Source organism: Candoia aspera, chromosome 1, assembly GCF_035149785.1.
Source record: "Candoia aspera isolate rCanAsp1 chromosome 1, rCanAsp1.hap2, whole genome shotgun sequence".
Lineage (NCBI taxonomy): Eukaryota > Metazoa > Chordata > Lepidosauria > Squamata > Boidae > Candoia > Candoia aspera.
In genome coordinates, this window is record NC_086153.1 from 60,579,696 (window position 1) to 60,595,678 (window position 15,983).

The 15,983-nt window shown below is 39.6% G+C and overlaps 1 protein-coding gene across 1 annotated transcript in view; it reads right to left on the minus strand.

Annotated features, from left to right (window-relative positions):
* DNAH8 (dynein axonemal heavy chain 8) overlaps positions 1-15,983 on the minus strand; it is a 167,049-nt gene that overhangs the window by 26,284 nt on the left and 124,782 nt on the right. The window contains exons 69-76 of the mRNA XM_063290292.1: positions 15,519-15,646; positions 11,490-11,661; positions 10,135-10,290; positions 9,151-9,306; positions 7,418-7,600; positions 5,040-5,145; positions 3,636-3,888; positions 3,344-3,534 (exon numbers count right to left, since the gene is read on the minus strand). Of these exons, the coding sequence (XP_063146362.1) occupies positions 3,344-3,534; positions 3,636-3,888; positions 5,040-5,145; positions 7,418-7,600; positions 9,151-9,306; positions 10,135-10,290; positions 11,490-11,661; positions 15,519-15,646 (1,345 nt within the window). The remainder of the gene's footprint in view (positions 1-3,343; positions 3,535-3,635; positions 3,889-5,039; positions 5,146-7,417; positions 7,601-9,150; positions 9,307-10,134; positions 10,291-11,489; positions 11,662-15,518; positions 15,647-15,983) is intronic.

Here is a 15,983-nt window from a genome sequence, read left to right on the forward strand (position 1 = left end):
CCCAAAAAACGACAGAATGATCTCAATTCGAATTCAGGGCAAGCCATCTAACATCACAGTGATCCAAATATACGCCCCAACCACAAATGCTGAAGAAGCTGAAGTAGAGCAGTTCTATGAGGATCTGCAGCACCTACTGGACAACACGCCTAAAAGAGGTTATTTTCATCACCGGAGACTGGAATGCTAAGGTGGGCAGTCAAATGACACCTCGAATTACAGGTAAGTATGGCCTGGGAGAACAAAATGAAGCAGGACATAGGCTGATAGAATTTTGCCAAGACAATTCACTCTGCATAACAAACACTCTCTTCCAACAACCTAAGAGACGGCTTTATACATGGACTTCACCAGATGGACAACACCGAAATCAGATTGATTACATCCTTTGCAGCCAAAGGTGGCGGACATCTGTACAGTCGGTAAAAACAAGGCCTGGAGCTGACTGTAGTTCAGATCACGAACTTCTTATTGCACAATTTAGGATCAGACTAAAGAGATTAGGGAAGACCCACAGATCAGCTAGATATGAGCTCACTAATATTCCTAAGGAATATGCAGTGGAGGTGAAGAATAGATTTAAGGGACTGGACTTAGTAGATAGGGTCCCGGAAGAACTCTGGACAGAAGTTGGCAGCATTGTTCAGGAGGCAGCAACAAAATACATCCCAAAGAAAGAGAAAACCAAGAAGGCAAAATGGCTGTCTGCTGAGACACTAGAAGTAGCCCAAGAAAGAAGGAAAGCAAAAGGCAACAGTGATAGGGGGAGATATGCCCAATTAAATGCAAAATTCCAGAGGTTAGCCAGAAGAGATCAGGAATTATTTTTAAACAAGCAATGCGCGGAAGTGGAAGAAGACAATAGAATAGGAAGGACAAGAGACCTCTTCCAGAAAATTAGAAACATTGGAGGTAAATTCCAGGCAAAAATGGGTATGATCAAAAACAAAGATGGCAAGGACCTAACAGAAGAAGAAGAGATCAAGAAAAGGTGGCAAGAATATACAGAAGACCTGTATAGGAAGGATAACAATATCGGGGATAGCTTTGACGGTGTGGTCAGTGAGCTAGAGCCAGACATCCTGAAGAGTGAGGTTGAGTGGGCCTTAAGAAGCATTGCTAATAACAAGGCAACAGGAGACGACGGCATCCCAGCTGAACTGTTCAAAATCTTGCAAGATGATGCTGTCAAGGTAATGCATGCTATATGCCAGCAAATTTGGAAAACACAAGAATGGCCATCAGACTGGAAAAAATCAACTTATATCCCCATACCAAAAAAGGGAAACACTAAAGAATGTTCAAACTATCGAACAGTGGCACTCATTTCACATGCCAGTAAGGTAATGCTCAAGATCCTGCAAGGTAGACTTCAGCAGTTCATGGAGCGAGAATTGCCAGATGTACAGGCTGGGTTTAGAAAAGGCAGAGGAACTAGAGACCAAATTGCCAATATCCGCTGGATAATGGAAAAAGCCAGGGAGTTTCAGAAAAACATCTATTTCTGTTTTATTGACTATTCTAAAGCCTTTGACTGTGTGGACCATAACAAATTGTGGCAAGTTCTTAGTGATATGGGGATACCAAGTCATCTTGTATGCCTCCTGAAGAATCTGTATAACGACCAAGTAGCAACAGTAAGAACAGACCACGGAACAACAGACTGGTTTAAGATTGGGAAAGGAGTACGGCAGGGCTGTATCCTCTCACCCTACCTATTCAACTTGTATGCAGAACACATCATGCGACAAGCTGGCCTTGAGGAATCCAAGGCTGGAGTTAAAATCTCTGGAAGAAACATTAACAATCTCAGATATGCAGATGATACCACTTTGATGGCTGAAAGTGAAGAGGAACTGAGGAGCCTTATGATGAAGGTGAAAGAAGAAAGTGCAAAAGCTGGTTTGCAGCTAAACCTCAAAAAAACCAAGATTATGGCAACCAGCTTGATTGATAACTGGCAAATAGAGGGAGAAAATGTAGAAGCAGTGAAAGACTTTGTATTCCTAGGTGCGAAGATTACTGCAGATGCTGACTGCAGTCAGGAAATCAGAAGACGCTTAACCCTTGGGAGAAGAGCAATGACAAATCTCGATAAAATAGTTAAGAGCAGAGACATCACACTGACAACAAAGGTCCGCATAGTTAAAGCAATGGTGTTCCCCGTAGTAACATATGGCTGTGAGAGCTGGACCATAAGGAAGGCTGAGCGAAGGAAGATCGATGCTTTTGAACTGTGGTGTTGGAGGAAAATTCTGAGAGTGCCTTGGACTGCAAGAAGATCAAACCAGTCCATCCTCCAGGAAATCAAGCCAGACTGCTCACTTGAGGGAATGATATTAAAGGCCAAACTGAAATACTTTGGCCACATAATGAGAAGACGGGACACCCTGGAGAAGATGCTGATGCTAGGGAGAGTGGAAGGCAAAAGGAAGAGGGGCCGACCAAGGGCAAGATGGATGGATGATATTCTAGAGGTGACGGACTCGTCCCTGGGGGAGCTGGGGGTGTTGACGACCGACAGGAAGCTCTGGCGTGGGCTGGTCCATGAAGTCACGAAGAGTCGGAAGCGACTAAACGAATAAACAACAACAAAGCTGGGAAGGGCAGAAATCAAGCTTATAGCACAGAATACCCTATCAACTTCAAATTAATCCTAGATAACCAAACCTGTCCAACCCCAAGTAGATGTGAGTGACTCTTTCCTTGAGGTGCTGAGCAAATTCCTCACATCAATCCAGTAGCAATTTTTCCATATTCATTTTGCCCAATAGGGAATGGGGCAAATAAAGCTGCTAGGCAGCTGAGAACACAACAAGAGAGAAGTAAACCCACTTTGCCATTCTTAGCACCATGGTATAGGCTTGACTGCAATCTCTTACTTGTGCTCAGTCACATTCATTTTTTGTTCTCTGTCAGCATTGCTCTAGGTGTCTTCAGAATATCCTCAGTAAACCAAGGAGTTCCATGGATCAACAGAGAGGGAGATGTTGCTGATGAGCAATTCCTTTGAGAGCTGCCACTAACTCTGAATATGCAGATAATTCCACATACTTCTGTAGGGTTCAGTTATACATCTGTGCATCGAGGACTTGCAGCCTTAAGAATGTTTGGAAGCCATTTACATTTTAGTAAAAACTATAGTTTGTAATAGTAATAGAGGACTGTCTAATATAGATTTGGATAAAGAATATCCATAATCAAATCTCTGATGATTTGATCCAATGGCTTTAGGTGTTGCCTACCCTGTTTAATCTTCATACCAGATTATCGTGAGGATAAAAATGCAAAATATGTAGACCACTATGCAAAATAAAATTAATATAAAGCTCCAGATGATTACCTTTAATGAGTGCCTGAAATTCCTTTGGCTTGACCTGGCCCCTCTGAAGATCAATTTTTAATGTCAAAAGCAAGGTAAAAAGAAATTTGTGATTTTCATATAGGCCTCTAACAGAATATGCAAAAGTTTCGTATGTCAAGAACTCAATAATGTTCGAGATCCTTTTCTGTGGAATAGGTGACTTATCAGACCTAAGGTACAAAATCACAGCAAGCAAATTGGTTAAGTTAAAATAAATAATGGACAGAATGTAGAAAAAACATCATTGTGTAGAATAACATTGTGTTCTTACCTAGCCATGGACTGATCAAACAGTTTTAAGAACTGGGCTAGAGAAGTCTGATACATCGTATTAACCATGCTCATTTCAGTGATAAGAAAATAAAGAATGCTTCCTCGTGTAGCAGCAGGGCGATATTCCTCTTGTGCAGTGTTAATTTTTTTCTCAGTTTCTCCTGAAACTTCTAATTTTTCAGATACCTCCATAGCTGTTTGTTTAGTGGTTCTCAAAACACCAATCAGTGATTCATCATCCACCAAAGAACCTAAAAGGTCCCAAAGTAAGAGTTTCAAATAAAGTTTTATAATCTCTCATACAGTATTGTTCACTTACAGAGGGAAGGGCTACTAGAAAACAGAGGGACAGCTGACAACCTGGAGTCATAAGCCTTCTGTAAGATGCCCAGAGTCACATATTTGAGACGGGCAGCTATATAAATTGAAATAATAAATAAAATAAATGAATCAAACTTGGCTGGTTAATTCTTGGGCTCTAGAATGATCTACCAAAGAGCCAGTTTAGTGTAGTGGTTAAGGCACCAGGCTGGAAACTAGGAGACTGTGAGTTCTAGTCCCGCCCTAGGCCCAAAGCCAGCTGGATGACCTTGGGCCAGTCACTCTTTCCCAGCCCTAGGAAGGAGGCAATGGCAAACCACTTCTGAAATCTTGCCAAGAGAACTGCAGGGACATGTCCAGGCAGTCACCAGGAGTCAACACTGACTCAAAGGGTAAGAGGAAGAGGAACGGAGGAGGGAGGAGGAGGAGGAGGAGCAGCTACCACTGAGGATGCTTTCTTGGTGCTGATTATAGGAAACTGCACTTTGGATTTCTCCACAATGCCCATAAATAAAGCAGCATTCAGGAACAAGTTAGAGCCTTCCCCTGATTTGATGTGATGTTGCCATCTTTTATTTTCTTTCTTTTCTTGTAGCATTGTTTGTTTTTATTTTTGTATACTTCTTTATAGATGATTATGGATTTTGGAGTAAGAGATGACAGAGAAGGATAACAACAGTTCTTCACCACTAGTAAAGTTCCATTGCTCAGTTTGCCTTAACTTCTCAGTGTAATTATGATCAAATTATTTTATGATAATTTAGACAGCTACTGCCAGTTAGATGGGAGGGTAGACCAATGGGCTGATTTGATTTAAGGCAACTATTCATTTGGTATTGTTCTAGGGTTGCTTGTTAACAACAGGAGAGACTATACCCTTTGTTTTACCTGCAGGGAACCAAAGTATGCTTGCCTCAAAATCTTTTTCAAATACAGTAGAGAATTTCGGAGGGACAGTCTAGATTCAGATTAATGGTCTAATAAGCCCTAAGTTAGAGCTATGCCTTTTATTATGATACACTAGAAAAATATGTCTACATTATTTATATAAATAACAGTGAAATAAACATTAATTCAATACCTTTAGTTGTCGTTAATTTATAAAGGAGATTATCTTCTAGTTCTTTCATTTTCCGCTTATTATAAGTTACATCTTCCATGAGTTTAATTCTTTCTGCTTCTAGTTCCTACATTAAATATCAGAACACAGATTTGTTAACTTCTTCAGTTTTGCATTAAAAAGCTGGGGATGATAATTAGTTTAAATCTGATTTACTGTTTGTCTTCTTAGGAAAATATTTTTGTACATAATTTTTTTAGTGGACTTGTAAAAAAATACAATGAATATTTAATTAAATGTCAGTTAGTTTATATTCATGAATTCCCCAAATTTACAAAGCGCTTGCATGTGGTTTCTCTATTTGCTATTTAAAGGATTTATCTGGAAATTATAGTAGCACAATTTTCACTGATGATATTCACCATTACATAGATTTCTTTGATGCAGGTGCATTTTACAAACTTTCAGGAGCATCTCTCATAAACATATGGGATTTTGGTGATCTTTTTAATCAGAGGAAAGTAGACCTTAGTTACAGAGAAATCAGCAGCTATTTATCCCATAGTATAAATGGTTTTGACAGATCTCACAAACCTATTCCTATGGAAATCCATGGCAGTCTTCTTTATATTCCTGCTGTCTTATGAAACTGCAGCTGCCTACAACATAATCTACCCAAATGTGCAAGTTTAGCTTTCTCCGTGTTTAACTCTCTAAAGAGATTGCTGCAGTAATCTTCACCATTTTAAAACCTAAATAATTTATGCATGCAACTTTCAAATCCATTTACATTTGAAGATCCTCTTCTATATCCTAGCCTGTAAATGGGGAAACTATTCATTCAGCTACTTTATGTTTAACAGTTTGTGCACCGTAGAAGTGTTACCGAGGTGCATCACTCTTCCTCTGCAGATCACTCCTTAAGCAACTTTTCCAAGGAGACCAGCAAATATGACTTAAAAGACCTTCTTAGGGAAATAGCTTTGAAATGGACTGCAGAGGAAAAGAACACGGAGGGCAAGTGTTAATCTTCCCTTTCTACCTGCTGTTTTTCTCATGCAAATGCATCTGCCCTTGTTCTTTCATTGCTGCATTGTGCAGTAGTAAAGACCACAACAGGATTCATTGCTTGCAGAGATGGGCAGTGAAGAAATGTGATGAATAAATAAATATTGTATACTTGCTGCTGAACATGTAGGTTTGCCCAGAAGGTAGTAAAAAACATATTGCTTATTTTACAATTATTTAATTATATGTACGCATATTTTATATTTTTTTTCTATTTTTATTATATGAATATGCACACACATATGAGTCATTCAAAACAAATATTTTCCCAGTTTAGAATCAGTCTAAAAACTTTGAGCATGCATAACAGCTAAAATATGATGCAAATAGTAATATTTATATGTGGCAAATTTAAACACACAAAAAATTAAAATAAAAAACAGTGAATCAAAAATGGATTAAAAGGCTCCAAAACAGCATAACAGAAGTATTAAATATTATCATATTAAAAGCCTTTGGATTTTTTAAAATGGTTTTATTTAATTTTAAAAATATGCTGAAATGAGCATACTTGAACTAGAGGTAGGGGTTACCTATAGTTTCTTTCTATAGAATAAACATTTTATTTATCTATCTTTCGAATTTTATCACCACCCATCTCCCCGCCAAAGGATTTTAGAGTGCAGTATCATGCATTCATTGGTTTCCTAATAAAAACAAGGGGTTAATGTGCTCTCCCATCACTGAAGCAGCTTTGTTTGGGCTAGGAATACTTTTATTCCTGCTGTAGACATCACACAGAGTTTGAAAACATTCAATTTCTGGGATTAAGTTAGCCCTCTAAGACAGCCCGCCAGGCCTCAAACAAGATCTCTCCTTCTCTTCCAAATCTTCTTATCCTCTCAGTGAATCTTGCTTGCAATAAGTTCATTCTGAGTAACTGCAAGTTAGGCTTCGCCTTAGCTGTTCCTCACCTTTCCCTAGGAGAGTGTGCTTAAAAATACTCACTCCTGAGAATGAAGAAAGGTTGTTCCAAAGCACTCTTGACAGCTTGATGAGATGCCTCCCATTGAGCTGACTGATGTCACTTTGGAGGGAAGGTCTTTGGAATTACCTCAACTTAATAATGTAATTCAATTTGGGGGAGGAAGAGTAAGGAAAATAAAGTTCTAACCCCTTGTGTCCAAATCTGTTCCCTTTCCTATCCTACAGCCTTTGCCCATTTATCTTTTCTTCGTTCCAAAATCCATTCCTATCCATCCATCCATCATCTTAAATTCACCTTGCCTGCTAATGAACTGCAGAACACAATTCTGGAATCAATATTTAAGCTTCAGTGAAGTATCATTGTTTCATTATGTATAACAGCTTATGGTTATTGGTTATCTTACCTGTTTCTCTGTGAGAATTACTCTCTTCAATAACTGATTTTCAAGTCCTTTCATTGTAACAGTAAAATCAATTACTGATGTTTTAGCATTAATCTCAGGAGTAAAGGCAGGATTGGGCAATTTTGTAGTAATATAAAGTTTAAATGTACTCATGATATCTATTTCTTTATCGCCAACTTTCACCTAAATAAAAATTCAAATCTTGTTTTATTGCATTGTTACCAATACAGTTAATAACTGAAAAAATATTGTTCAGGAAAGTATGTGAAATTCATACAGTTCAAGGTATTTTTAACATCACAATTCTTCATGCACAGTTTTCTTAACTGAGTTGAGTACAACAAATAATTTTATCTAATCAAATATGATTTTTGTCCTCATCTTATTTTCCATTAAAAAATGGAAAACATTTGAGCCTCTCTCCCACTCCTCCCAATGTTTAATTATAGAGGAAGTACTGCAACACAAGTGAAAGTCAAGGAAACTAACCATGTAAGAATGGCAATATACTTGCTTTAGTACATTTCAGATTTCTGACTGTATTCTAGTTCATTCATTCTTCATGGTGTACCTTTCAGTTCTATGGTACAAATTCAACTGGTAATTTATTCCTTAGTAACATTTAAAGAAAATAGAAGGGAAAGCATTGTTGTGCTTTTGCCATTGATTTATTTCAGGGGTGGCAAACGTTGGACTCATGGATTACATGCAGCTTCCGAATTCCTTATTTGCAGGCTATGAACATCCCCCTCTCTTCCCTGTTGCCATAATTTGATGGTAAATTTGTGAAAATTGGGGGAACAATTGCCCACCATTTTCCATGAGAAACCTAAGTATAAGGCCTGAAGCACAGTGATTGCATAAAGAGGTAGCTTGCCGAGAAGTTCAATTTGATACCTATCAACTATGCTAGGAAAATTGGTAGACATGTGGAATGGCATCATGCTGGGAAAAATGGGACCAGTAATGGATATGCTAAATCAAAGCTACCATTCTAGCTTTCCAACACAGATATGTCTGGACCAGAATCAACATCATTTAAACCCATAATGGTTGCTTCAGATCTTTAAAGTGGTGGCTTAACTTGGATGAAGACTTGGATGAAGCATCCCATTAAACCTGCTTTGCAAAGTAACACCCCCTTTTTGCTTCAGCAGTGAAGCAAAGCAAAGTGAAGTAGCCACACTGCTATGCTTTGCCTCCTCCAGTACTGGCCAAAATGATTTCTGAGCATGGAAAGAAACCTCCTGCTATTGGAAATGCCAGTCTGGGGTGGGATGCTGAGTGCTTTGTTGAGGCAAATCATGCTACTTCTTTACCTCAGTAAGGCAAACTGCAGAACAAAGCAATGTGTCAAGGAGAGTCAAGCCCGCCTCACAAAGGCCTAGTAATTTGTAAAAACAATCTCTGAAATGCCACTACTATTATCTAATAAAATGTTTCTCTCCTTGTAGCAGGTAAGTGGGGGAAAGGCTTCCAATGAAGCATTGGAAAGGGAGTGGGAAGAAAAATAAGAACTTTTTCCCCAGAGGTTCAGAAACAAACAGTCTCTTGCCAAGGAAATTTCTAACCTTTCTGTTCTTTGGAGATTGAAGAAACTGGTCATGTAATGAAGGTGAAATTCCATTGTTTGATTATAGAATTCCTTTAACTGTAACTTGGACTTTAATTGTCCAAGAACATTTATCATATATTTAAACAACAAACACAATATAACACATAGTGTAGCTAACCTTGAAAGAGGTTCCTGATTTAATGAAGTTCTTTTCTAATATATTATCAAGGGCAGGATCCAATTCTTCCCTGATATCCTCTATTAAAAGTGGCCTACCCAGAGAGAGGGCATCCTCTAGGTGTGTACGAAAATATTTATGATTCAGAGTTGTCACCTTAGGAGTAAAAATAGTTCATTTAAAAAAAAAAAGACAATGTAGTTGACCAAAGTATTTATTTTCATTTATTTTTAGAGTACTGTTAAAGTTCTTGAGATCCTGTGCCTGCTTAATTGGAAGTAAATCTCAGTGAATTCAGGCTACTTCTATGGGGATATACACTATATAGGATTACACAACTCTCTAAATTTCATTTTATGTTTTACTTTATGAAAATGTTTGAAGGCAAGTTGCTATTTTTCCCATTCTGAATACCAGGAACTGGGATTTAGAGATATCCACTTATGACTGAGAAATCTGAACCAGAACCTAAGCAACTTTTTAATGTTTCTGTTTCCTAAGGTCAGTGACGTTAGGTCAGCAACTTGTAAAGCCTATTCAGGTACCATCATAGATCATCTAAGGACTTTTCAGGTTGACAAAATAGCTGGCAAAATTCTGTGAAGACCACAAGCCTTTGCCTTGGAAGGGTCTGAGTAGAATTATCTTGTTTTTATTAAATGAGTAAGAGATCCTTTCTGTAAGATACCAAGCAAATATAAGAAGGGGGTAGTACAGTACCTGAAAAATCAAATGGAATCCCATACCTGCCAAAGAGGAGAGTCTTAACTTAATAAACAATCACACACAGATGTGAGGGAAGAAGTACCATCATTTCATCAGATTTCAGTGTGACATACTGTATTTATTTTATTATTTATTTAGTGCACTCTGGTTGGGCTATTCATACGTTCTGGCCCCTGTAATGCCATGACTCTCCTCTTGGTATGTAATCATAAACCTACAGAGACCTTGAAGGGAAAATTAAAACTTCGCAACACTTACTTGTAATTCATTGTCCTTTTCTTTCTGTTTAATCCATGTTTTCCCTTGGGTCTGTGGATCTATCAAAAGTGGATATCTGGTGGCTTTTGTCACAATGATGCCATTTTGAACTGAGAGTTCATCTCCTGGAAGCCCTTGCAGGTTCCACTCACCAATCTAGATATGTAGAAGAAGACATAAGATGAATAAGAAAAGAAAAGAAAATTGAATCAAACAGTAAGAGCAGTAAGTTCTTTTGTTTCACTTCTGGAATCCTGGTTCCCCAGTACACTCCACTGCCACCATCATTCAATTGTGAAATGACAGTGAATGCCAGCCCATTGCAGAGATTGCAGTCTCAACATGTCTGGAAGTGACTAGGTTAGAGAAGAGTGGTTTATGTACTCAGTACCATATATGCACCCCTACCTATTTCCCAACACACATTGATATATTTTTTACTATACTCTCCCCCTAAAAACTGCCTGGCCCTTCCAAAAAGCAAACACCCACAGCATCCCCACTGCTGACTAAGGAAAGCATATTAGATTTTTCAGCCACACAGGTTTGGATTTCTTTCATTGTAACACTGTCTCCTTGGTAATGTAACAGTGTTCTCACACCATCCTCATCCCCAGAGGCAGCCCAGGATCACTTAAATACAATTTTTGACTGCAGTGAAGATTCTGTTGCTATTTTCCTAACATGTCTCTATGTATGTGCAATTCTTCAACTTCTCACTCTAGTTTAGAGCTCCGATTTTCCCTGGAGTACTTCTACCCAAGCGGTTACTTTGCTGAGCCCCTATACCCAGACAAAGTCAGCCAGGTGATATCACCTGTCGTGCTCCCCGATCAGATGTTCCCAGAACATCTGATTGGACTCGCATGCCTGAATGGACTTAACACATTTTGGGACTTGGGGTCGGTAAAGTTGGGAGGGGGCACATGCCAAGAGTGTGAAAACGTCTTGTTTGGACTATCTCTGGTATCTGAGGTCAAGCTACCGAGCTGTCGGAGACATCTGCGTGGAGTTGAGCTGACTGGCATAAAGAGGGGGGCTGCATGCCTGAGAGAGGGAGGGGGCTTGTACTGATTGGGTCATTTAACTTGGGGAAAACATAGGAACTTTTGTTCACAACTTTTTCACTGTTCTGTGTGCTACTTGCCATTAAAGGGATTTCTACTAATATCATGTATGAATCGAACTTAATAGATTGAATAACACATTCATTACATACCTACTGTGACAGAATTAGTGAGAAGGCATTTATCAAGCCACTAACATCTGTTAATATATTTATTCAACTGCATAGTTAAATGATAAATAGGAATAAAAACCTGATCAATAAAAAATTAACAGAATTGAAGACCTACCGTAGGAGGATCTACCAACATTGAAATGAGATTCAGATTTTCAGTAAAAGGGATTTTTCGTAATTTCATCTCCATCTCCCATAAGTCTTTAAGCAAAAGGTTCCTGAATATCTGATTAAAAGGGCCACAATAGGAAAGGAAGCCTGTGCAAAGTAATACATCTCCCACAAGCCTAGGAAAAATCATGGAGTCTTTCATTAAGGTGCATTTTTTATCCATTTAAGAAAGCTCATTCAGGGAAAAAAAACACTTATACAAGTGATGGCATGATTGAAAGGAAGGGAAAAAATCAGTTTGATACATAGTTTACTTCTCAGGTTTAAAGTGGGAAGTTTATAGCTCTTTCAAAATGTGTGTGATTGACTGCTAAAGTGAACAAGGCTCCTACTTGCAATAACCACTTGCTTCAGTGAGCTGATTAAATGGAACTCAGGACAGTGAAGAAGCAGCACCATTTCTGGTATAACCTTGGATATCAGTAGCTCTGATTTAAACTAGGGAGAGATGTAAAAATCAGAGGAATGAAGGCAAATTTGCAGGTCCCAATTTTGGCTCACATACCTAGGTCTCCATCATAAGAAGGGAGCGAGTCACATACACTCAAAATTACATTGTTATCCATCAAGCAGAAAGTTATCTATTTCTAATTATTTTAAACAATAAACACTATGATGAAATAACAAAAAGGACAGAGTTATAGCTATATGGATTGAAGAGAGACATTCAACTCCATTTTCCTATGACTGCTTTATATTATTTTAAAATGAATACTATTACTGTATTGTTCATATATCTTCAGCAAAGGATCGTTACCTTGTCGTGGTGCTGGAGCTTGAGCACCTCAATGATGCCATGAGCTAAACCGTGAAGGGCCACCCAAGACGGGAAGGTCATGACAGAGAGGTCAGACTAAATGCGATCCCTGGGGAAGGTAATGGCAACCCACCTCAGTATTCTTGCCGTGAAAACTAAATGGATCAGTACAACCAGAGATATGTCGGTATACCATCGGAAGATGAGACCCCCAGGTCGGAAGATGGTCAAAATGCTACTGGGGAGGAACAGAGGATGAGCTCAACTAGCCCCAGACGTGATGACGCAGCTAGCTCAAAGCCGAAAGGACGGCTAGCGGCCGACGGTGCTGGTGGTAAACGGCGAATCCGATGTTCTAAGGATCAACACACCATCGGAACCTGGAATGTAAGATCTATGAGCCAGGGCAAATTGGATGTGGTTATTGGTGAGATGTCAAGATTAAAGATAGACATTCTGGGCGTCAGTGAACTGAAATGGACTGGAATGGGCCACTTCACATCAAATGACCACCAGATCTACTACTGCGGACAAGAGGACCACAGAAGAAATGGAGTAGCCTTCATAATTAATAGTAAAGTGGCTAAAGCAGTGCTTGGATACAACCCAAAAAACGACAGAATGATCTCAATTCGAATTCAGGGCAAGCCATCTAACATCACAGTGATCCAAATATACGCCCCAACCACAAATGCTGAAGAAGCTGAAGTAGAGCAGTTCTATGAGGATCTGCAGCACCTACTGGACAACACGCCTAAAAGAGATGTTATTTTCATCACAGGAGACTGGAATGCTAAGGTGGGCAGTCAAATGACACCTCGAATTACAGGTAAGTATGGCCTGGGAGAACAAAACGAAGCAGGACACAGGCTGATAGAATTTTGCCAAGACAATTCACTCTGCATAACAAACACTCTCTTCCAACAACCTAAGAGACGGCTTTATACATGGACTTCACCAGATGGACAACACCGAAATCAGATTGATTACATCCTTTGCAGCCAAAGGTGGCGGACATCTGTACAGTCGGTAAAAACAAGGCCTGGAGCTGACTGTAGTTCAGATCACGAACTTCTTCTTGCACGATTTAGGATCAGACTAAAGAGATTAGGGAAGACCCACAGATCAGCTAGATATGAGCTCACTAATATTCCTAAGGAATATGCAGTGGAGGTGAAGAATCGATTTAAGGGACTGGACTTAGTAGATAGGGTCCCGGAAGAACTCTGGACAGAAGTTGGCAGCATTGTTCAGGAGGCGGCAACAAAATACATCCCAAAGAAAGAAAAAACCAAGAAGGCAAAATGGCTGTCTGCTGAGACACTAGAAGTAGCCCAAGAAAGAAGGAAAGCAAAAGGCAACAGTGATAGGGGGAGATATGCCCAATTAAATGCAAAATTCCAGAGGTTAGCCAGAAGAGATAAGGAATTATTTTTAAACAAGCAATGCGCGGAAGTGGAAGAAGACAATAGAATAGGAAGGACAAGAGACCTCTTCCAGAAAATTAGAAACATTGGAGGTAAATTCCAGGCAAAAATGGGTATGATCAAAAACAAAGATGGCAAGGACCTAACAGAAGAAGAAGAGATCAAGAAAAGGTGGCAAGAATATACAGAAAACCTGTATAGGAAGGATAACAATATCGGGGATAGCTTTGACGGTGTGGTCGGTGAGCTAGAGCCAGACATCCTGAAGAGTGAGGTTGAGTGGGCCTTAAGAAGCATTGCTAATAACAAGGCAACAGGAGACGACGGCATCCCAGCTGAACTGTTCAAAATCTTGCAAGATGATGCTGTCAAGGTAATGCATGCTATATGCCAGCAAATTTGGAAAACACAAGAATGGCCATCAGACTGGAAAAAATCAACTTATATCCCCATACCAAAAAAGGGAAACACTAAAGAATGTTCAAACTATCGAACAGTGGCACTCATTTCACATGCCAGTAAGGTAATGCTCAAGATCCTGCAAGGTAGACTTCAGCAGTTCATGGAGCGAGAATTGCCAGATGTACAAGCTGGGTTTAGAAAAGGCAGAGGAACTAGAGACCAAATTGCCAATATCCGCTGGATAATGGAAAAAGCCAGGGAGTTTCAGAAAAACATCTATTTCTGTTTTATTGACTATTCTAAAGCCTTTGACTGTGTGGACCATAACAAATTGTGGCAAGTTCTTAGTGGTATGGGGATACCAAGTCATCTTGTATGCCTCCTGAAGAATCTGTATAACGACCAAGTAGCAACAGTAAGAACAGACCACGGAACAACAGACTGGTTTAAGATTGGGAAAGGAGTACGGCAGGGCTGTATACTCTCACCCTACCTTTTCAACTTGTATGCAGAACACATCATGCGACAAGCTGGCCTTGAGGAATCCAAGGCTGGAGTTAAAATCTCTGGAAGAAACATTAACAATCTCAGATATGCAGATGATACCACTTTGATGGCTGAAAGTGAAGAGGAACTGAGGAGCCTTATGATGAAGGTGAAAGAAGAAAGTGCAAAAGCTGGTTTGCAGCTAAACCTCAAAAAAACCAAGATTATGGCAACCAGCTTGATTGATAACTGGCAAATAGAGGGAGAAAATGTAGAAGCAGTGAAAGACTTTGTATTCCTAGGTGCGAAGATTACTGCAGATGCTGACTGCAATCAGGAAATCAGAAAACGCTTAATCCTTGGAAGAAGAGCAATGACAAATCTCGATAAAATAGTTAAGAGCAGAGACATCACACTGACAACAAAGGCCCGCATAGTTAAAGCAATGGTGTTCCCTGTAGTAACATATGGCTGCGAGAGCTGGACCATAAGGAAGGCTGAGAGAAGGAAGATCGATGCTTTTGAACTGTGGTGTTGGAGGAAAATTCTGAGAGTGCCTTGGACTGCAAGAAGATCCAACCAGTCCATCCTCCAGGAAATAAAGCCAGACTGCTCACTTGAGGGAATGATATTAAAGGCAAAACTGAAATACTTTGGCCACATAATGAGAAGACAGGACACCCTGGAGAAGATGCTGATGCTAGGGAGAGTGGAAGGCAAAAGGAAGAGGGGCCGACCAAGGGCAAGGTGGATGGATGATATTCTAGAGGTGACGGACCCGTCCCTGGGGGAGCTGGGGGTGCTGACGACCGACAGGAAGCTCTGGCGTGGGCTGGTCCATGAAGTCACGAAGAGTCGGAAGCGACTAAACGAATAAACAACAATTGTTCATATACCATACCTATTTATCTGGGCTCGGAACTCTTTACTTTGTTGAGTCCACCGGATTTTCTCTCCACTCAAGCCATCAATAAGGGCAGAGGCAGCCTGCATCTTTCTCCTGCACATTTCAGCATCATTCAAGAGGTCCTGAAATTTGAAAATATGTCATTATTACACTTTTCAAGTGTTCATCCCAAGAACTATGATAGTTTAAAACGTATTTTTAAAGCATGCATCTTGAAAAAAAGCATATGTCAACCCCAACATTTAAGTCACAGGTTCTAGTTGTACATTTTGGGATGAAGATAAAAAACTGCCACTTTTTTACTAGGCATATCCGATTCAGAGTATGCATAGCTTAGGAACTTTATTGAATCTCAGAACTTCAATAATCAAGGAATCAAAAGACTTGCTCATTCACAGAATTTTATTCATGCTATTTACACACTGCCTCCTCCCAAGGACTCTTGGCTGCCAGAGCAGC